Genomic DNA, 23,294 nt, shown 5'->3' with positions numbered 1-23,294 from the left:
TATATATATATATATGTATATATATAAATATATATATACATATATATATTTATATATACTATATATATAAATATATATATATAGTATATATATACTATATATATTTATGTATATGTTTATATATCTATAAATATATATATATATATTTATATACATATATATACATATATGTATATGTATATATTTATATACTATGTGTGTATATATATATATATTTTAAAATATATATATATATACATATATATATGTATATATATGTATATATACTACCGTCCACACTGTATATATCTGACCTAGTATAGTGTATATATATTTATACTACCGTTCACATTGTATATATATATATACTACCGTCCACACTGTATATATATATATATATATATATATATATATATATATATATATATATATATATATACTACCATCCACACTGTATATATCTGACCTTCTGCTATCTTCTTGTTGCTGTTCTTCTTCTTCTTCTTCTTCTTCTTCTTCTTCTTCTTATTCAGCTTTGTATTGCTGCTATAGATATATAAACATCCTATATATCTCTGATTGCTGCTCTCCACAGTTCATCTGTAGACGTGTAGAGATGGTTGATTTGTCTTCTCTAATCCTTGATTCACCTCACCTCACCTCAACTCCTCTTTGCACCTGCAGGAGTGAGTCACAGAAATTCATGTTATTTTATAACGCCTGTTCATCCAATTAAATGGGCGGATTAAAACCAAGCAAAGCTGCTGAACCTGCTGATCGAAACTATTCATGTGTTGATTTATGATTAAAAACTGGAGCAGCAGGTAAACCTGATCAGTTTGCCAACCTTCGCTCTGTTTCACTGATCAACAGCACCATCTCTTGACATGAAGTGCAAATTGTCTGGGTTTTTTTCATTCATCGTCAAATTTTCTTGTCTAATCTTTTTAATGAAATAGCATTCAGTCACATAAATCTTTTTTAATATAAATATAAACATTGTCAAATAAGGCAGAATTCAGATTTTAAATCGATGAGGGATAATTGGGATTTTTGTGGACTAGTCTGGACTATTATTTTGAACACAATATGATAGGTAATAAATAAATAAATAAATAAACAAATAAATAAGTAAACAAATAAATAAACAAATAAACAAATAAATAAAGATAATTGGGATTTTTGTGGACTCAGACAAAAAACAAAAGACACTTCAAAAACCAAGTTTGTAAGCAATTCTCATAACATTATTAAGTTATGAAACAATGTCAGATGAAGAAAAAAGAATAAGAAATTAAAAGAATAATCAATACAAATAATTTTAAATTAAAAAATTAAATTAAAAATGAATACAAATGAAATTGAAGATTAATTCAAGTAATTAATTAAAATAAAATAGAATAAAAATAAATGAATGAATGAGAAAATAAATAAATGGGATAGTTGGGATTTTGTTTTATTTTGAACACAATATGAAAGGAAATAGATAAATAAGTAAATAAATAAGTAAGTAAGTAAAAAAAAAAAAATAAGTTAATCAATTAATTAATTAATAAATAAATAAATAAATAAAATCCAGTACTTCATTTTACTACAAAAACTGTAAAAATCCAAGCTCAATATTTATCTTTTTATAATTAATTTAAACATAACAACAATAAGGCTTTATGTAAAATTAATAGTAACATAGAAATCAAAATATACTATATATTTTGTCTGTCTTTTCTTCTTAACCAGTAAGGAACATTACATTGTACTTCTCTGTATTTTTTTTTAATATATTTTGTATTTTATTTCATTCTTATTCACATATATATTTTTTTAGATATATATATATCAAATGTCAAATAATAAATATGTAGCTCATAGTGAGAATTATTATTGGACTCTGCACGTCCATTTCTGCCAATAGAAATGCTGCACACTGGTCCTTTAAACTGTTAAAACTTGTGGTAATAAATTTAAACAAAAACCACAACAAAACTTGGTTAGGCAACTGTTATCTAATAATAAGGAGGAAATAAGTCTTTGTTTACGACTTGTTTCCGTGAAGCTAAACATTTAATTAATGCAGCTCTAAAGGACACACCTGTAATTGTGTGTGCGGTCTGGAAAGGCGTCGACTACAGTAATTATTACATAACTGAGTTTGACAGCTGACATCTCGACTGCAGGACCTGACAGACGTGCTCCACCTCGGAGCTGTCAAAGGCCGGTTGACATTTAAAGGTCACATATTATGCTCATTTCCAGGTTCATAGATGTATTTTAATGTTGCACTAGAACATTTTTACATGCTGCAATGTTCAAAAAACCCTTTATTCTTCTCATACTGCAGCCTGAGTCTGCCTGCCTCAGAGCCTAATTCAGCCTCTGTCTGAAAACCCCTGATTCACAGCCTGTCTCCTCCCACTCTGCTCTGATTGGTCAGCGTTTTCTGTCAATCAAACGTCCTCAACAACACAGCGTCACTATCTCCCCCTCCCTCCCGGAGAAGCTCTGGAGAGAGAGGAGCTAGAATAAAGTTTATAAACCACTTTAAAGTTTATAAACCAGAAACTTCACCCAGCGCACGTGACCGGAGGAATCTGATCAGAAATCGGCGACAAATGATCAACATCTGCGGTCCAGATTCCAGGTTTTCCTGACGGTTTCGCTCAGGTAAATAATACTATTTATATCTCTGTTAGTTAGCTCAGTGTTTACCTCATGCATCAACTCTGTAAACCGTAAACATACACTCTGTTTTACGTCTGTCTTTACAGATCCATCTGTGAGAAATGACCGACAGAATCATCCCAGAGGAGAGCAGACAGCTGAGAGCAGATAGCTGAGAGCAGATAGCTGTGAGCAGATAGCTGAGAGCAGACAGCTGAGAGCAGACAGCTGAGAGCAGACAGCTGAGAGCAGACAGCTGAGAGCAGATAGCTGAGAGCAGATAGCTGTGAGCAGATAGCTGAGAGCAGACAGCTGAGAGCAGACAGCTGTGAGCAGACAGCTGTGAGCAGATAGCTGAGAGCAGACAGCTGAGAGCAGATAGCTGAGAGCAGACAGCTGTGAGCAGATAGCTGTGAGCAGACAGCTGAGAGCAGATAGCTGAGAGCAGACAGCTGTGAGCAGATAGCTGTGAGCAGACAGCTGAGAGCAGACAGCTGAGAGCAGATAGCTGAGAGCAGACAGCTGTGAGCAGATAGCTGTGAGCAGACAGCTGAGAGCAGATAGCTGTGAGCAGACAGCTGTGAGCAGACAGCTGAGAGCAGACAGCTGAGAGCAGACAGCTGAGAGCAGATAGCTGTGAGCAGACAGCTGTGAGCAGATAGCTGTGAGCAGACAGCTGAGAGCAGATAGCTGAGAGCAGATAGCTGAGAGCAGACGGCTGAGAGCAGACAGCTGAAAGCAGATAGCTGAGAGCAGACAGCTGTGAGCAGACAGCTGAGAGCAGATAGCTGTGAGCAGATAGCTGAGAGCAGACAGCTGAGAGCAGATAGCTGTGAGCAGACAGCTGAGAGCAGATAGCTGAGAGCAGACAGCTGAGAGCAGATAGCTGTGAGCAGACAGCTGAGAGCAGATAGCTGAGAGCAGACAGCTGAGAGCAGATAGCTGAAAGCAGATAGCTGAGAGCAGACAGCTGTGAGCAGACAGCTGAAAGCAGATAGCTGAGAGCAGACAGCTGAGAGCAGACAGCTGAGAGCAGATAGCTGTGAGCAGACAGCTGAGAGCAGACAGCTGAGAGCAGACAGCTGAGAGCAGATAGCTGTGAGCAGACAGCTGAGAGCAGACAGCTGAGAGCAGATAGCTGTGAACAGATGGGAGATACAGAGCTAACCCGTTAGCATGTAGCTACATGCTAACGGGTTAGCTACATGCTACCGCTATGACACGGTGTGTAAACACAGCGACCATCAGGGTGGAAAATAGAAGATGTGAAACAGTAGTCAGTTCATTATTTCTGCTAAAAGATAAATGTATGGAAGATCAGAGTAATGGTATATTATTTACAGTAGTAGCTGTCTCTGTGTTACCATGACTACAGACCACCGGAGCTTAGCTTACCATAGTTTACCAGAGCTGAAAGACTTTCTCCTGTACCATGTTAACATAACTAACTAACAGGTGAGATGATTACAAATGCTGTGAATAATTAATATTGTCATCTGTCAACTCAAATAAAGTTTGACTGTAAAACAGAAATGTGTTGTGTTGCTTACAGTCACTATTTACTACCTGTACTCTGCTACATGCATGACATCAAATATATATAATATATAAATATCATCTGTTTAAACAGTGTAATTACATAAAGCCTTTGTGAAAGAACATGTTATATTTAGATGATGGGAGTACATGAAGCCTGTTCTGCTGGTTCTTGCAGACTAACAGTAGGAGCTACTTTGCTCAAGTTAGGTTGAGGAGGAGAGACAGTGACGCGCTGTGGGGCGGGGTCAGCTACTGAAGGTTCTCTCTGGTTCGACCAGGAAACCCTCACGTGGCTTGCATTTCTCTAATGACGTCAGAAGAGAAGGAAAAGCTGCGCAGCGTTTTTCGACACCCATTTCCGGACAAACGGAGCAGGAGAAAAAGAGAGAGGATGGTCTTTTATGATACTATGGTGACTTGTAGACACACTGGGGACAGATATTGATGTTTAAAAGACATGGAAAAGTGCATTTTGCATAATAGGTGACCTTTAAGTCTTTAAACACTTTAATAGCTAACACAGCGTGTTCTTCCTTACACCGCCCATCTCATGTTTGTATTCCTCTGTCTTAATGAGTTCTCCCTCATCTTCTGTAGCTCGTTGAGACGTTTCTGCTTCCTTTTGCTTTCATTTCTGAGAAGAATAAAAGCTTTTATACACATCAATCGAATGAAACGTTTCACCCGAACACATCAGCTCACAGTTAGGACACATACTTCATTGTCAGCTTTTCTTTGTGTAAACAAAAACACATGCAACACACTCATACACATGCTACCTGACCAGTGCTTCCAGACACTGCTGAGAAAACAAAATGCAAGCTGACCTTATAACATGACATTGACAGAGGGAGGGACACATACTGATGATGATAATCGAAAGTCCAAAACACAGAAAGGTCAGTAAAGAAGTGTCTCAAACCAGACTCCTATTATCACACTTTATTACTTTCTTTGCACCAGATTAAAAGAGCAAGAAGGACGTTAGCTTTTTACTTCTGGTGATTGCATTTACACTTCAAAAATCATAAAGGTGGTGTTCATTTGTGGAGATTATCTTGCTGAACAAAACGTGTCAGTATCATAAACGTTTGTTTGCCACAGAGTTTATATTTTCTGCAGTAATCCAAAACCCAATGGAACAACCCCGTTGGCTTTTAGTGGAGGGAACCAGGGCGATGCTAACTTCCTGATTGGCCTACAAATCATCCCTGGAGCACTCTATGCACACATTACACATACAGTGAATACAAATACATATACTATGAAGGTAAGTAAAGTGCTGTGTGATGGTGTAGAGTTCATCTATCTAAATTTCAAAGCTCCATAATGACTTTTTACAGTCAAATATTAACTTTAAAGGTCCCATATCGTGCTCATTTTCAGGTTCATACTTGTATTTTGTGTTTCTACTAGAACATGTTTACATGTTAAAAAAAAACTTTATTTTCCTCATGCTGTCAGCCTGAATATACCTGTATTCACCCTCTGTCTGAAACGCTCCGTTTTAGCGCATTTTGACGGAATTGCAACATAATTGCGTTGCTAGGCAACAGCTTGGGGCCATGTTTACTTCCTGTCAGCTGATGTCATTCACATACACTGCAACCAGGAAATAAACTGGGACACATTTAGAATGTTTACGTTTAAAATTGTGTCAAAGGTCTAAATATTGTATATTTGTGACATCACAAATGGACAGTAATCCCTAACGGCTTGTTTCAAATGCAGAGTTTCTGAATACGGGCTGTGTGTAATTCCCTGTGGATTGAGTGTTTCGATACTTTCACAGTATTTATATAGAACTTAAGCCTGCTTTATAATAAAAAAAACATGAAAATCTCACTTTTTTATAATATGGGACCTTTAAAACAGTGTTGTAGTCTCGTAATAGATGGTGGAATTTAATGCTAGGGTTGGTAACATTGAGAAACTAGCACGTACGCTAGTACGCTAGATTTAAAAAAATTATCCAACCTAAAAAGCCAGCCCGGTGTTGCCAACTGTTTTCCAATGAAAGTAGCTGCAGCGCTGGCTCAAAAAGTCCATAAATCTAGAGAGAAAGTCACCAAGTTGGCAACACTAAAGCCACGCGCCCAAAATTATCATTATGAATGAAAACATATCAGAGTGTGCCCAGGTAGACAGGCAGGTAGCTTATTACAATCCTGTTACAGCCACAGATTTTTTTGTTGGAGCATTTGATTTATTGGTTGCTGTCAGGATTTAATGAGAATTTCAACAAATGAAGAGCGTTGCCAACCCTACTGCACCTTTTAGACACTGATTTATGGTGTTAACTTTTCATCTAGTGCCATCATCAGGTCAACATTTCCAGGTTGTGTGAGACCAAAGAACTGCAATGACATTCAGCCTCAGCTGTACTTTGTGTTTGGTGCTTATGAGCAAATGTTAGTATGCAAACACGCAAACTTTCAGGAATTTAAACACTTGGCAGAGTTGAGGATGTGTAATGTCTAGAAGGTATAGTTCAGGTTAGGCGTTGACCTCGAATGACCATTTCCCAAGTGAGGATTCCTCTGTCCTCGTATCTCTCCCTCGCATCTCATGAGGGCGAAGCTAAGACACAAACAAAGAGACGCAAGTGAAGGAAACGAAGATGTGAAATGAGGTAATGGCATGAACCCAGGGTGAATATATCCTGCTAAACTCCAGCATGTTAGCATCACAGCATATTACAGGTTGATTTCCTGAGCTTTTGCGCTGCGAATAAATGCATCAACCAATCTAAACCTATATTTTATATTTATGAGACACGGCGGCTCCGTAGTCCGAACCAAGACTGCAAACTTTATTTCTCCTTTCAACCTTGACAAAGGCGGCACAGATCAGATCCACTCTTTTTCTTTTTTTTTCTTTTAACTTATACTTTTATATTCTTTTATTCGTTTTTATCTCACTTTGTGCTCTTTTATCTTGCTTTTATATACAGTATGTAAAGCACTTTGAATTGCCTTTGTGTATGAAATGTAAATAAACTTGCCTTGCCTTTCGATCTTACCTTTCAAAATAAAAGCCCTAGACATATAATATTGTTTCATAAAAGGGGAACATAGTGCATTGTTGTGAGTCATAGTTTCTTTTTTAATACCGACACTAGGAGCCGCCAAAGTCGTACATTTACATTATCCATAGGTGTTGTAAACATACCGGTTCAGGTAACCATAGCAACAGCACTTTGTGCTACATACCATAAAAACACACTCATCAGTCTCCTGATATAGCCCAGAGAAATAACTGCGCTGCAGAAGCGACACCATGCTTCGCTTTGTTGTGACATTCTTCAGCTCAACCTCCGTCTGTCATGTTAATACATCAGGTATATCAACAACTGTCACGCTATACTGTTAAACAGCGAAGGAAGAATATTCAGATCATATGCTGTAAGTAAAAGTACTAATACCACACTGTGAAAATACTCCTCTACAAATTAAAATCCTGCATTCAAAATCTTTTTATAATCTCTTTTAAGTGCACTTACAAGTATAAAACTATCTGTATACTTATAGTATAGCATGCTTTACAAAATACAACTTAGATGTAAACTAGTTGTGTACTCAAAGATTACTATTCTTACACTAAAAGTACACTTAAAAGTTTACTTTTATAAACTAAAAAGTGGACCAATGTGGTCCCAAGAAGTATTGAAGTCGTACACTTACAAGTATACTACTAGTACATTAGTATACTTACTACATAAAGTATACTTGGGAAATATACTTGAACTTTACTTACCCTTACCATAAAGAAGTTTATTCAAGTGTGCTATTAGTAAACTTAAAATAAGAGAGTATACTTTCAGTTTACTTTTTATGTACCTATCAGCGATATACTAACAAAAGTATACTTAGCCCATACTGACAAGTATACAGAAAAGTCTAAGTATACTTGGCTCATACTTGTGCTTAACTTTTGAGCAGGATATACTTAAGAAAAGTATAAGTTAGTATACTTGTAGTATAAAAACTATTAAACTAGTAGTTTACTGAGTATACTTTAAAGTGCATTTTCAAAAACTACAAAGTGGGCTACAAGTATATACTAGTATACTTGCAGTATAAAAACTATTAAACTAGTAGTCTACTGAGTATACTTTAAAGTGCACTTTCATGAACTAAAGAGTGGGCTACAAGTATAAAACTAGTAACCTATCATGACAATACTTACACTTAAAGTGTACTTTTATAAACTAAAAAGTGGGCCAGTTTAGTCCCAAGAAGTATTGACGTAAAGTGTAAAACTATCTATATACTTATAGTATAGTTGCAGTACAAAATAAAACTTAGATGTAAGCTAGTTGTGTACTCAAAGTTTACTATTCTTACGCTTGAAGTACACTTAAAAGTTTACTTTTATAAACTAAAACGTTGGCCAATTTAGTCCCAAGAAGTATTGAAGTAGTGCACTTACAAGTATACTACTAGTAAATTGATATTATCTTATCAGTATACTTATAGTATAGTTGCAGAACAAAATAAAACTTAGATGTAAGCTAGTTGTGTACTCAAAGTTTACTATTCTTACGCTTGAAGTACACTTAAAAGTTTACTTTTATAAACTAAAACGTTGGCCAATTTAGTCCCAAGAAGTATTGAAGTCGTACACTTACAAGTATACTACTAGTAAATTGATATTAGTATACTTACTACATAAAGTATACTTGGGAAATATACTTGAACTTTGCAATAATAACTTGAAGTATACTACTTCTTCGTGAGGGTTGGCAGAGATTGTTGCTTTTGTGTATTTTAGTATTCAAAGTCATTTAGATTTGATCTCCTCCCGGCTCTCTTGTGGCGATGCGTCCCTCAGCGAGCATCACCTGTTTCACATTTGCATGTGCAGATAAACAACTTCTAAAATAGATAGAATACAAAACGCATGCAGAGATGCGTCAGCCGTCAACGCCTGTGGTTGAAGAGAGATCAGAGCGGTTATGAAGGAGAGGTGTCTGATGAGAGGAGTGGTGCGAGCTGAATGAATGAACGGTATGCCGCCGGGGCTGTCGGAGGAGTTCGGGCAGATGAGCCATCATCCTCCTCCTCCTCCTCCTCCTCCTCCTTTTCTTTGTCGTCTTTCTTTTTTACAGCCCCTTCCTAACTGTCATCGAAACCATTATCCCGTTTTTTGTCTCATCTCCTTTAACCCGTATCTAAACCGTCTCTGGATGTGTGTTTAGTCTAAAAAGATCAATAAGCCTCAAACATCAGTGTGTCTGAATCTCTGTTAATCAGAAGTCAGTTAAAAGAGAGATAAAGATGCAGAGAGAGAGAGATGAGCAGGATGACCAGTTCAACCTGATCCACAACCTCATCTCTTCTCTTCTCTCTCTCATTACTGTTATTTCTCTCTCTCCCTCTCTACATGTTTGGAGCTTCTATTTCTTTGTTAACTAGAAGTGATAATGTACATTTAGGCCCCGTCACCTGAAAAACTCAGAATTTAATTCAACTGTTCTGTTTGGGGTGCTCCTTAACAGCTAAAAAAACATATTAAACATTGTTTTATATTTTTTTTTAAACTCTTTATTTATTTACTGACTCAATTAATCCTCATTTTATCATATAATATAAATGAATAAGACAAAGAACATGCCAACATGCCATAACATAACCATCATATATAAATCTAAAAGCAGTATTTTTATGAGAGGGGGGGAAGAAAAAAGAAAGAAGAAGATTCATTCATTTATTTTTATTCTATTTAATTTTAATTAATGACTTGAATTAATCTTCATTTTAATTTGTATTTATTTATTTATTCATTCATTTATTCTTATTATATTCAATTTTAATTAATTACTTGGATTAATCTTCATTTTAATTTGTATTCATGTTTTTTTATTTCATTTTTTATTTAAATTTATTTGGATTTTTTTTTTTTTTTTTTTTATTCTTTTCTTCTTTATCTAACATTGTTTCATCACTTAATAATGTTATGAGAATTGTTTACAAACTTGGCTTTTGAAGTGATGCATGTTTCAGAAGTCCGCTCACAATGTAGGACAATATCATACTGGACCTTTCTTCGTTTTGTAGCCCATATAACATATAAAATGTGAAATATTTCCTTATTTGGTGTAAAAACAATGCTTTATGCTCGTTTCCGTCACCTTCATCACATGTCCTATTCTACATATTGGTTCTTAATAAGGTCAGAAAAAAGTTATAAAATAATTCTTTCTCAGCTGTGAAACTGTTTTATTTTAGTAAATGATGGAGATGGAGGGTTGAGGTGAAGGCTGAGTTAAAGTCCTTGTTGTTAAAGCAGAGAAAAGATGGACATTAGAGATGTGTGTGAGAGAGAGAGAGAGAGAGAGAGAGAGAGAGAGAGATAGAGAGAGAAACAGTGAAAGAAAGAAAGTCCTGGTCTGCAGTCCTGTTACATAATTGCTTCTAGATCTGTCCTTTAGATCCGTGCTTCTGTCTCCTCCTGTGTGTTATTATGTTTAGGTTTCAGGTGTTTCAGGAGGCCGGTTAGGGGTTGATAATTATAAAGACATGGGAACAGTGGAGCGGGAGGGGGCTGTAAACACACTCAGCAGGGAGGGAAAAAGACAAACACTGATCTCTGAATGAGTCATTTACATACCTACAGGCCCTTATTTGTCTTCTTACTGGTGAATACTAAATGAAGTACTATCAAAGTACTATGATACTGCTGTTGAACGGCAGCATCGCTGAAACACTAGTGCTATGGTACTACTAAACCCACAGCAGATAAACCAGCTATGAGCTGTAAGGAAGTACAGGTAAGTATATACGTTAGGACTGCAACCAACAATTATATTCATTATTGATTTATCTGCTGATTATTTTCCTGTATTAATAAATGTTTTCTATAAAATGCACATTACAACTTCCCAAAGCCCAACGTGACGTACTCAAATTGCTTGTTTTGTCTGAGCAACACCCACAATATTCTGTTTAATAATGATAACTTTAATGATAACTTTATTTAAAGTTATTAGTGTAATGTAATCAGCAACCTGTTGTATCGTCTGTGATTTGTTGTTGTTGCAATAAAAAAATAAGTGATACAAAAAATGAAAAGAAATTGGTAAAAATTATTTAAAAAAATAAGTGGTCAAAGAATAAATAAGCGATAAAAAATAATAATAAAAAAATAACTGGTAAAAAAATTAAAAGTGGTAAAAAATAAAGAAATAAGTGATATAAATAATTTAAAAAAATAAGTTGTAAAAAAAATTTATGGTGATAAAAAATAATGAAAAATACGCGATCAAAATAAGTGATAAAAAAAATAAAAGTAATTAGAAAAAATTAAATAAGTGATAACTCTTTTTTTGTTTTTAAAGTGATAAAAATAAGAGGTAAAAAAATTTAAAAGTGATAAAAAAAAATAAGTGGTAAAAAATGATTTATTCCAGGGACTAAAAGTCCCGGGAACCTTTGGTTGAAACCCGGCTTAACATTATGTGAAAGACCTGTGCAAGTCTCCCCAGAATCTCCTTTATATATAATACTACATTTACATATTTAACATGCAGCTCCTGAGTGTCCGCTGTGCAGACGAGCTTTAGTGCAAAAGCTAAAGAATCTAAAATAGTAACAATATGAGCAAACAGCCAAACTTAATTTGTATAGCACATTAGAAAAAAAAACATCCACAGTTCACCAACGTGTTGAACATAATACAAATAAATACGAAGTGTGTGACATAAGAGTTGCAGCACATCAGAAGATAATTAAACGCCAGTGGGAAGAGGTGAGTCTTAAATGATTGTGGTCTGAACTATGAAGGTGAAAGAGCTCTGCTTGATAAGTTGGCGCTGCTCCCTTTAAAACCTTAAAAACAAGCAGAGAGATGAAAATACATTCCCATCAGCCGTGACTGATAATTTACAGTAGAAAACCACATGAGAACAAAAACCAGCCTCTAATTATCAGATACACTGATGTGATGGAGTTTCCTCTCTGAGAGCACAGTCTGCTTAACCCTTTAGTGAAATGTGGTTTTATTCTTTTAAATGTTCTGGTTCATTTAAAGTGAATTAATCCACAGAGAGCCACTGGATGTGTCAGGCCATGACAGATGTTCCTCGTCAACATTTAGCATAAGTTTGGAGCGTTATTTTGTGTCCTTGGTTGGTACCGATGGATTCCTTTTATAGTTTCATATGATTATTTCAGAATTTTGTTAATACAACTTTGACAATCCACTGCACAAACACGTTTGGATCGATAGATCTTGATTTTCCGATGGCGAACTGAACTGAAAGTGAAACGTATCTCGACTGTTTAGGTAATCTGAGCCAGCTGGCTTTAGAGAGAGAGCATACCGGTAGATATGTATCTCTTTTAGTTCAGTTCCCCGTCGGAAAGGAGAAGGAAAGGGCCGTCTGATGGCGAGATAAAGTGGTGAAAATATTCTAAATATAGCCTTCACTGATGTCACTGATGTCTTTTATATTATAATGTAAGTTAAGTGATATATAAATACTGTGAAAGTATAAGAACGCTGAATCCACGGAGAAATACACACAACCCGTATTTAGAAATTGTGCGTTCGAAACAAGCCGTTAGGATTTCAGTCCATTTGTGATGTCACAAATATACAATATTTAGACCGTTACACGGTTTTAAACGTAAACATCCTAAATGCGTCCCAGTTTATTTCCTGTTGCAGTGTATGTGAATGAAATCAGCTGACAGGAAGTAAACATGGACCCAAGCTGTTGCCTAGCAACGCAATTCCGTTGCTATTCTGTTGAAACGCACTAAAACGGAGCGTTTCAGACAGACGGTAAATACAGGTATATTCAAGCAGACAGTATGAGGAAAATAATGTGTTTTTTGAACATTACAGCATGTAAACATGTTCTAGTATAAACACAAAATACAAGTATGAACCTGAAAATGAGCACGATATGGGACCTTTAACTCGACTCAGGAAAGGTTGCCATATCAACGCTAACGCGTCCGCTGACCCTCTAATAGTAAACCTGATCTTCTCCAACTTAATAAAATACAACATATCTCTAAACCACTGTGCAAATGTTGGAGGATTGCAGTCTTTCCATCTAATCCAAATGTGTCGTCTGGCCACCAGCGTCATTTAGAGTCAGATTGTGTGCACCAATAAAGCACAACAGGTTGATGGTTCTAAGGATTCATCAGTAGTATTATAGTATTATTCTTATTATAAGCTTGCTTGTGTTCCACTACGGCTCTGTTGAACCTCCCTTCTCTCACTACTCCCCTAAATCTTCTTCTTGTAGTCGTCATGTGCACCGGTTCCCCACACCTTAAAGCGGAATGGAGCAGCAGAGAGGCATCAGGGATGGGTAAACCGGTTCCGCAGGTCTCAGGTCTCCTGGAGGCCTAACAACACCCACAACCACAACCCAACTCCCTCTCTCTCTCTCGGCAAGGCTTGTCACCGTTATTTCTGACGCGCATGCGCACTGCAGCTTGTTTCCTGCTTTTTTCAAATGAGTTACCTGCAGCTTTCTGACTCACCTTCTATCTGCTGTGTGTGTGTGATCAGGATACAATACGACCGTTTTCTCTCCCTCACACACACTCACCGTTATTTCAGAGCGCTGGAGGTGATATCTGTCTTTACCTGTCCAGGTAGAACACCTGAGCGGACTCACCTGGACTCACCTGGACTCACCTGTAACACTTCTCCTTCCCTTTTCACTGGATAGATTGAGAGAAAAGGTGTGCGAGGACTAAAAAAGGAGATTAAAGCGGTATAAAGTGAGCCAAACGAGGAGAAAGGGTGCAGAGAGGACTCACCTGAGAGGAACGACACCGACATTTTTGTTTCCTGCTTTTGTAACTTTTTTTACGTCGCGACTTCTCCACAAATAACCGGATAAATAAAGGACAGAGTGTTAATTCAACATGCCGAGAGCCTTTCTGGTGAAAAAGGCGAGTGTTTCTCCTGGAAAGAGGAACTGGAGCGAAGTCCAGGATCATGAGAGAGGAGATGTCTACATCCCAGGTGAGTCTTACATAGGAGAGGAGAGTCTGTTATTTACCTGTAGCGGGTCAGGACGCGTCTCTGGGCGCAAATTTAGTTCTGACATTTATTGGGTTTTTTTCAGCCTTTTGTCTGGAAATTGTTCAGCCTATTTTTCAGACATTTTTCAAACTTTTTTCGGAATGTTTTTTGCCTTTTTCAGACTTTTTTCGGACATTTTTTAGCCTTTTATCTGAAATTCTTTAGACTTTTTTTCAGCCTTTTTTCTGTCCTTTATTCCGACATTTTTCAGTCTTTTTTGGACATTTTTTAGCCTTTTTGTCTGACATTTTTCAGCCTTGTTTGGATATTTTATAGACTTTTTTTCCAGACATTTTCCAGACTTTTTTAGGACATTTTTCAGCCTGTTTTCTGACATTTTTCAGACTTTATTTCGGACATTTTCCAGACATTTTCAGTCATTTTTTCTGTAAATTGTTCAGCCTTTTTTCAGACATTTTTCAGTCTTTTATTCTAGACATTTATTCTGACATTTGTAAGCCGTTTTTCAGCCTTGTTTCTGACATTTTTCAGTCTTTTATTCGTCTTTGGGTACCTATTACGCATGGATTTCATGGCTCCAACAGGAATGACAGTGTGGCTGTTGGAGAAGGTGGAAGAGGAAGAGGAAGGGGGAGGGGTGGAGGGGGGATTGTAACGGGAAATAACCGAATAACGGGAAACACAGCGGACCATGGAGAGAGAGAGAGAGAGTTCATAGCTTTGTTTGTCTTTTGGCTTATTTATTTTTTTAATTTATTTTATTTAACCAGGTAGTACTCACTGAGATTAAGAATCTCTTTTGCAGAGGTAGCAAGGTACCACTTGTCCTTGTTTTTGATATTGCTGATGTTCTTTGGTGTTCTTGATAATATATATTAGGATGGTTCCAGTTTGTGTCTCCCATGTTATCATTTTGGTAAAATCCATTAATGTTTTAAATTCATCAAAAGTAATCAGATTTCCCAGTTTCAACTTAGCTTGCAGTGTATTCCAGGAAAAGGCCATCTTACCTAGCTCTGTGTGGACCTTAGGTACAGATAATAAGTCAAATAGGCAAGTTATTCATAATTTTAATGGTTTATTTGCGTCTAAACAACCTTTTTAAATCCACATATTTAATTATAAAAATACAATTTAAAGCTAAAACACACCTTGTCAGTGTGTTTGCACTCCTATTATCCATATCTGTCAATCTGTCACTGCGGCCTACAACGAGCTATCTATCACAAGAAGGGCCCGTTGCTTTTCACACATCGACCTTTAACCCCTGATTGCAGCGTTTCTTCCTCGTAGTTCTGCATTCTCTCCTGCAGCTCAGATACAGACCTGTTATGTAGCCTCATGACTGCTCATTCACTTCTGCAGCTCAGATTCAGACCTGTTATGTAGCCTCATGACTGCTCATTCACTCCTGCAGCTCAGATACAGACCTGTTATGTAGCCTCATGACTGCTCATTCACTTCTGCAGCTCAGATACAGACCTGTTATGTAGCCTCATGACTGCTCATTCACTTCTGCAGCTCAGATTCAGACCTGTTATGTAGCCTCATGACTGCTCATTCACTTCCGTTCCTTTTGGTAACAACATTGAGTTACTGGGTTGTGATTTTGGGGCTTTGATGCTGATGTTTTTCCAGTTTGTCCACTCATGTTCTGACATTATTGCTACAGGAAATAACATTTTCTGTGCAAGAGCTGACATGTTAACTGTCAAAACGGAGCTTGACGCCCCCCCCTTACTTTGCATTTAAATGACAAAGTGAAGGGAGTCCACCTCTTTAACCAACCAACTGCTCTTTAGAACAATCTCCATTGTCGCCATCGGCGGAGTTTTTTATTGTAAGACCACGTCGGTATCAGATAACAAGTAACGGACTACACCCTAAACCTCTTTCTCTCCCTCTCTTTCTGTCTCTTATCCTCCACTTCTCAGCACCGTTAACTTTTAATCATTGACTTTTACATCCTCTCTGGTGTTTGAAACCGGAACATTTAGATGAGCTGAACCGCAGCTGATTTTCAGGTCGTTTAAACAACTAATAATCACGTTAAATAACAGTTAATAATCTTAATAGAAGCTTCTGGATTCATCAACAGCACATGAGAAGCTTTTGGAAGACAGTTTTACGCACAGAAAAACACCAAATGTGCTTATTTATCTCGGTGCGATTCTGTTACCTGTCTGTTTACTCTGACTTTAAAGCTCTTGTGGAGTTAAAGTAACACTCCTAAATGAGAATCAGTCGTAGAAAACTTCTTTTTCATTAAAAAAATATCCAATTTGCCACGAGAACCGATCCCTAAAATAGAACAGAAACCTCTAAGCGTCACAGTTAACACTCCTCACCAAACCCAGCAACTGTCTCAGCTAAGGTTTCTGGTATGTGCCGTTACTTGACGTACCTGCCTGACGTGTGTTTAAGTGTGCAGTGGCTGAAGGAAACACACACACAGAGAGAGAGGTATGATAATTACAGTCAGAAACAGGCTTGTTGAATACTTTTATGAGGCGCCAGGTGCCATCAGTTTGGACAGTTTTCTGTGTAGGCGTTTATTTTTAACTCCTAATCCACAATGTGTCACGGCCTGTTTTCTGCTGGATGATCAGCCTCAGTTCAGCTGGTTTATCAGAGATCAGACATGACACTGATTATAAATACAATAAGAGTTTAATACAGAACAAAAAAAGAGAAACTATAAGAGGCGTCACGCTGCTAAAAGAAGACAATTAAAACACAAAGTAGAGGGGAAAAGGAAGTTCAAACATATAATTATTATTATAAACTGTATCACTGTTATTAATGTTTAAAGGTCAATAAACTTTGTGGTGTGAGATGGATGAGAAGTGACATTTTAGCTCTTATTAAGAGTTTTTTAAAGATAATATTTTATTATCTTTATAGGAAAACCACAGTGCTTCAGTAGTGGAAAGAGCTAAAAGAAATAAAGAAATTTAACATAAAATAATGATTAAAAACATTATGGAAAAATTTGCTTTTGTAATATGTAGATATTCAGTTAACAAAAGGCCCTAGTTATTATTATTATTATTATTATTATTATTATTATTATTAATAATAATAATAATAATAATAATGAGAATTATAAATGAGAATTAGTTCTCAATTGACTTATCTGATTAAATAATTGTACAAAATAAATTCATTAATAATAATAATAATAACAATAACAATAATTACATTAATAATATGATTTATTAAAAAAAACTAAAAGTCCAAGATTAAAACTGTTCTACTCTTCCATTTTTTAAATCTAAAAGTTAAATAAAATTATCTTTTTATATTTAAGTACAACTCCAGGAAGGAAGCATAAGACAACATGATAATTTGATATATTAGTATATTAATATTATGTTCAAAGCTTGACCAGTACTGTGTTTTTCAGGCCAATACCCACTAGAGTGGCAACGATTAGTCGACTAAAATACTGAAATTATCGGCAACTATTTTGATAATCGATAACAAAATGTCAGAAAATGCTGTTTTTCTATTTAATATTATATTAAAGTGAATATATTTGTGTTTTGAACTGAAAAACATTTAACATTTAAAGACATCACCTTGGACTTTGAGGAACTGGGACGGACATTTATCACTTTTTTCTGACATTTAATAAACCGAACGATTAATCGAGAAAATAATCGGCAGATTAGAGCTGCACAATTAATCTAAATTTTATCGAAATCGCAATGTGGCGTCCTGCAATTTACAACTCACAGGAGGCTGAATATTTGTTAACGGCAAAATTTGTGGTCAAAGTACCATTTTAAATGAAATATTGTCGTCCTGGCCTACACATCATATTCTACAGACTCAAAAAAACATCTTTTTCATCAGCATTGATTCATGGAGAGACCTTCGTCTGGTCAGCTAACATTACTGCCAAGCAGCTGAAATATAGAGTGATATTGTGCTTTTAGCTGACGTGTGTCGCCTCACTGTTTTGAGCGATGCTTGTTCATGTCTATGTAGAGCGAGCAAGCGCGAGCAACAGGACGCTGACTTTTGTTGACTTAACGGCCACAGGTGTTGCTGTTAACAAGCTATTCTGATTCTTACAAATAGTCCCTTTAAATGTGGTTATTAAAGGAATAGTTCAACACTTTGGCCTCATCGTATGACACCGAGGGTTTCCTCTCTCGGTCTCTCCTGAGGCTGCTGCTCTGAGGTTAATGTTTATTGGATGGAAGGAAATGTAACGGACTCTAAAGACAGCCTACTGCGTCAGACAGTACGCCTTCAGCAAACACACACACACACACACACACACACACACTCAGGCTCAGACTCTCACCTCGTGTTTGTTAAAGTTATCTACCGATTGTTGACTCTTTTTCTTTCTCCCAGCTGAGCGACGTTAAATGGATATATTCAAGAGGTGCATTCAGAACAACACAACTCTCTGTTTCGTCGTGAACACAGTCGCCCTTCCTCCCAAAACACACACACACACACACACACACACACACACACACACACACACACACACACACGCACACACACTTCATTCATTGGTGAGGGGGGAGGAGAAGTGAACAAACAATACGAGATGAGATTAAATGTCCAGCCAGCAGCAGTCGCCACAGAAACTATCACCACACACACGGGGAATAATTAAGAAAAATGATATATGAGCTGGTCACTGACATAGTTGTTGACTATTAAAGTAATCTGCAACTATTATGATAATTGATTAATCAGTTTGAGTCATTTCTTAAGAAACAAAAAGTTAAAATTCTCTGATTCCAGCTTCTAAATTGTAAATGTAAATTGCAAGTGTCTTCCTATTCACTCTTTGGTCAGGTTCCTTATATAAATTGTAATTTCGACAGATTTTGAGCTGTATTTTATTTAGGTAAAGTAAAGGAGGGCGATAATTCAATATGATAATTTATCGTCTTTCAATGGAATCGTATCGTCATGAAATCATATATCGAGATACACATTACCTCTAAATTAATAATAACGTAGTAGCTTAAATATCTCAGAAAATCTGCACTATTTTGAGGGCATATTATTTGAAGATAGCTGTTTTGTTTTTACATCTCACATTACATTACCACATGTTCAATGTGATTAACAAACAGTGTATTTATGTAAGTATTTATTTATTTTATTCTTTATAATTTCACTTTAAAATTCACTTGTTGTGTTCATTTTGCACTAAAGTTCTTAATTAAATGAGAAAATACTTTTCATTTGTGACGTATTTAATTCACACAGGAGTATCCAAAACGGGCTTTATCATCATTAATTGCCAGAAAACATGCGATATGATGATATTTATCGTTATCGAGGTATTAAATGATCTGTATCGGGATAGAAGATCAGTGTGAATTATTATTACTGAGATCCGTAGAGGCTCTGTGAGTGACATCATGTGTCTCAGCGAACCGTTACCTGCTGGTTAACACATCGGCTGCTGTTTCCGTCTTTTCATCTTTTACCGTGGAGCTTCATTTGCATCCACATTTGAGTTTTATCTGATTGAGGCCCCGCAGAGTCAACAGATTCGTTGTCTTCAGCGAGTGGAGGCGCACCTGCCCTCGGGCTACCTGCACACACCACACAAAGACACGCACACACACCTGTCTCAAAGGTTTCTATGAGCCTACATCTCCCTCTCTCTGAGTGTTTTGTTATATTGTACTCACACACACACACACACACACACACACACACAGACAGGCATCCAACCCTGCGGAGGTGGATTGTTTGAGGAAGGTTACAGAGCTGGTGCTGCAAGCCCGTCTGGTCGGACAAGTCTAACTGTAATGTGTGTGTCGTGTGTGTGCGTGTGTGTGTGGGGCAAGTGTGTGCATGCAAACTAAGTACCACAAAACAATAGACCAAACATGTGCACACCCACATACACACCCACACACACACACATACACACAAATACATATTTAACTCTGCATGTTTGCTAATTGAGAGATTGTGCAAATATGAGGCGGTGCAGGCCGGCTGCTCGTTGTGAAACACTATAATAGAAGACTTGGCTCCCTTACACTCTCCCACCCTCCGTCCTCCTTTTCTGTCTAGTTTTTAAAGAGATTTATTGTCTTTTTTAAGGCTGTAGTTACATTTATAAACTCAATGTTGTGCAGTGGCAACTGTGTCATCAGGATGAAGTAAGAGAAGGTGTGTTAGATGTCAAAAAACGCTTTTTTTTTGTTAATTTTCATGATTTATCGATGTGATGTGCTGCCACAGAAGCTCATTTTGTGATCCAAATAATCAAGTTAAAAAAATACTGCTAAATAATAATAATTTTTAGGACTGTCCTCGACCAATAAAAGTCTTAGTTGACTAACACCCGACTATTTGATTAGTTGATTTAATCGACAGATCTGTAAAACACCTGGTGTTTACCTGAGATGTGCTCATACGTTTCTTAAAAAGAAGTCATTCAGCATGAAAAAAAGCATAAAAAACAACTAATCGACTAAAGAAATCTTAGTCGACTGAGACCAAAATGATTAATTATAGTAAAAATAAATAGTTTCAAGTTTAAAAAGAGACTTAAGGTGACACTTCCTCTCTCTCTCCTTCCAGCATCCATCTACCCTTTGGCCGTCCTGATGATGGTGGCCGAGGCCAGCCCCGCCGAGATGACGCCGCTCTGCCTCACCAAACACACCCCCTCCTCCGACACGCAAACGCACGCCGAGCTTCCGTCCAGCACGATGCTGGGCCGACCGCGGAGCCCGCCGCCCTCACCGGCGGGAAGAACCGATATCAGACGGAGGGCGCTGAGACACTCCACCTTCATCCGGTCCAAAATCAAGGTGAGGAAACCAGCAGTGACCGACAGGAGTGGAGAGCATTTTAAGAACTTTTTTGTTTGTTTCTTCTTCCCAAAATTGAACATTAATAACACATTATTCATGTTTGAGGTGTGAACGTTCCTCACATTGTCAAAGCTAATAATGATAATCTTTGTTTTGCTGTATACTTACAATAAGGAGGGAGGGTTTGGAGGCACACAACTGACATATGTTGGTCAAAATTTCAGAACTACACCCCTTAAACGGGTGTTTTTTCTTATTGAATGGATTAATTGCACAAATATCTTAGTTCAGGTTCCACGTAATTATGAACCAGGAAGTATAAAGAGCAACAAGCGCCATGTAGGGAGGAAGTCAACGTGGATTTATTTGTCATGTAACTTCCATAGTTATTTTAACACAAAACACAATCTTTTCCTAAACCTAATCAAGTTGTTTCCTGTGAAGACGGAAGTTTATAATTGCAGATCAATGAAGTTGAATGTAATTCTCTCCACCAGGTAACTACAGGCGAGTTGCCGCCCGATCCCTCTGCTCTTCCTCTTCCTCTCCCTCCTCTTCCCACACCGCCGTCCCTCACTCCAAACGCCACCGTGATGCCAGTCGCCTTGACGACAGACCCCGACCCCATGGAAGCGGTCTCCATGGTGACCAGATCGACAGGTCAAAGTCAGAGTTTGTCGACGCCGCCGTATGCGTGCCAGGTACGGAAATCCAGAATATAGAAAGTAATATAATTTATAAGCAAACATGGATGTAAACAAACAATCGACATTGTACATGTTTAGGGGGAAAGAAAATGCATTAATCGTGTTTGTTAGACTTTGAGGATACACACAGTGGTGCCTTTTGGTGAGAAACACTGAATGTAAACTTATTTTTGTTTGCATTGTTGCTGCATGCAGATTTGCCAGAAGACCTTCCAGTACCAGCGAATGTTGAACAGACATCTCAAGTGTCACCTCGACACCAAGAGACACCTGTGCACCTTCTGCGGCAAAGGCTTCAACGACACCTTTGACCTCAAGAGACACGTTCGCACGCATACAGGTAAGCTGCTCGTGCTTTCACACATAAACAGACGAAGGTAATAGAAGCAAGATTATGAGTTTTATTTTATTCTTTTAAACAGGAGTCCGTCCTTACAAGTGCAGCCTCTGCGAAAAGGCCTTCACCCAGCGCTGCTCGCTGGAGTCCCACATGAAGAAGATCCACAGCGTCACCCAGAAGTACGCCTACAAAGAGCGACGCAACAAGCTGTACGTCTGCGAGGAGTGCGGCCTCACGGCGGGAACGCAGGACGAGCTGCTGATCCACCTCCACTCGTTTCACCCCGACAGCGCCCTGCTGAAGGGGAAGCCTGGGAGGAGAGCCGGAGGAGGAGAAGGGTCGTCTCCAGGCTCTCCTCAGGGCGCTGATAGTGACGACACCACTGGATCAGCAGGCCAGTAGGTTAGAGACGGCAGCCTGGAAGCTCATACGGACATATAAGTGAAGTGATACGAGTCAGGTTACATAGTATGGGGGGAAGTAAATGTATGTATATGTATGAATGTACGCGTGTATGGATTTGGGTATCTGTATATATCACAGACTTAAATGAAATAATGCACCAAACAATGCAGTGTCTGACTAATATATATATTTTTACATGGGATTGTGACGTGGAGAAGCTAATTAACATGTTCGACAGTACCAAGCTACCATCATTTTCTTCTTCGTCTGTATAGCGTGTGAATATTTTCCTGTGGGCGTGTCTCTGTACAGCAAAAAAATGTTTTTCTATGAAAAAAAGTACTTTGTTCATTAAAGGGAGTAATATATTACACGAGAATGAGTCGTGCTTTTAATTTAAGTTATATTATGGATGCATTCTGGTTCAACAAGTTAACTGTGTGACCAATAACTTGGTTGATAGGTGGTGCTTTTAGAAATTAAATTGATTAAAGAGGACCTATTATGCTTATTTTCCGGTGCATAGTTGTATTTTAGGTTTCTACTAGAACATGTTTACACGCTTTAATGTTCAAAAAACACTTTATTTTTCTCATAACCGGCTGTGCTGCAGCACCTCTTCTCACCCTATGTCTGAAACGCTCTGTTTTAGCGCCTGTCTCTTTAAGACCCCCTTGGGGTCTTAAAGAGAACAGTCTGTTCTGATTGGTCAGCTGGCCCCTCTCTGTTGTGATTGGTCAACCGAACCAAACTCTTCGGACTCTACTCCAGCTCCGCTCTAACTAGCTTTGTTAGAGGTCGTGCCAACTAGCTAGGCAGGTATTATGCAAATGTGTC

General features: G+C 37.6%; 1 protein-coding gene across 1 annotated transcript; it reads left to right on the top strand.

Moving 5' to 3' along the window:
* Window positions 1–13,570: 13,570 nt before the first annotated feature.
* Window positions 13,571–22,828, top strand: ovol1a (ovo-like zinc finger 1a). Its single transcript, XM_074623967.1, has 5 exons — window positions 13,571–14,169; window positions 20,770–21,002; window positions 21,503–21,706; window positions 21,908–22,052; window positions 22,135–22,828. The coding sequence occupies exons 1-5, from the start codon at window positions 14,070–14,072 to the stop codon at window positions 22,452–22,454; spliced, it is 1,002 nt and encodes a 333-aa protein (XP_074480068.1). The 5' UTR covers window positions 13,571–14,069; the 3' UTR covers window positions 22,455–22,828.
* Window positions 22,829–23,294: the final 466 nt, after the last annotated feature.

Source organism: Sebastes fasciatus, chromosome 22 (genome assembly GCF_043250625.1).
Source record: "Sebastes fasciatus isolate fSebFas1 chromosome 22, fSebFas1.pri, whole genome shotgun sequence".
In the NCBI taxonomy this organism is placed as follows: Eukaryota; Metazoa; Chordata; class Actinopteri; order Perciformes; family Sebastidae; genus Sebastes; species Sebastes fasciatus.
Note: the sequence above shows the minus strand (reverse complement) of the source record. Positions and strands in the feature narration are given on the sequence as shown.

Bases quoted from the DNA above. Each gene is read 5' to 3' on its own strand.
- ovol1a (XM_074623967.1), top strand. From the start codon at position 14,070: ATGCCGAGAGCCTTTCTGGTGAAAAAGGCGAGTGTTTCTCCTGGAAAG. The intron at 14,170-20,769 runs GTGAGTCTTACA...CTCTCCTTCCAG, and splicing joins AGGAGATGTCTACATCCCAG to CATCCATCTACCCTTTGGCC. The intron at 21,707-21,907 runs GTACGGAAATCC...TGCTGCATGCAG, and splicing joins CGCCGCCGTATGCGTGCCAG to ATTTGCCAGAAGACCTTCCA.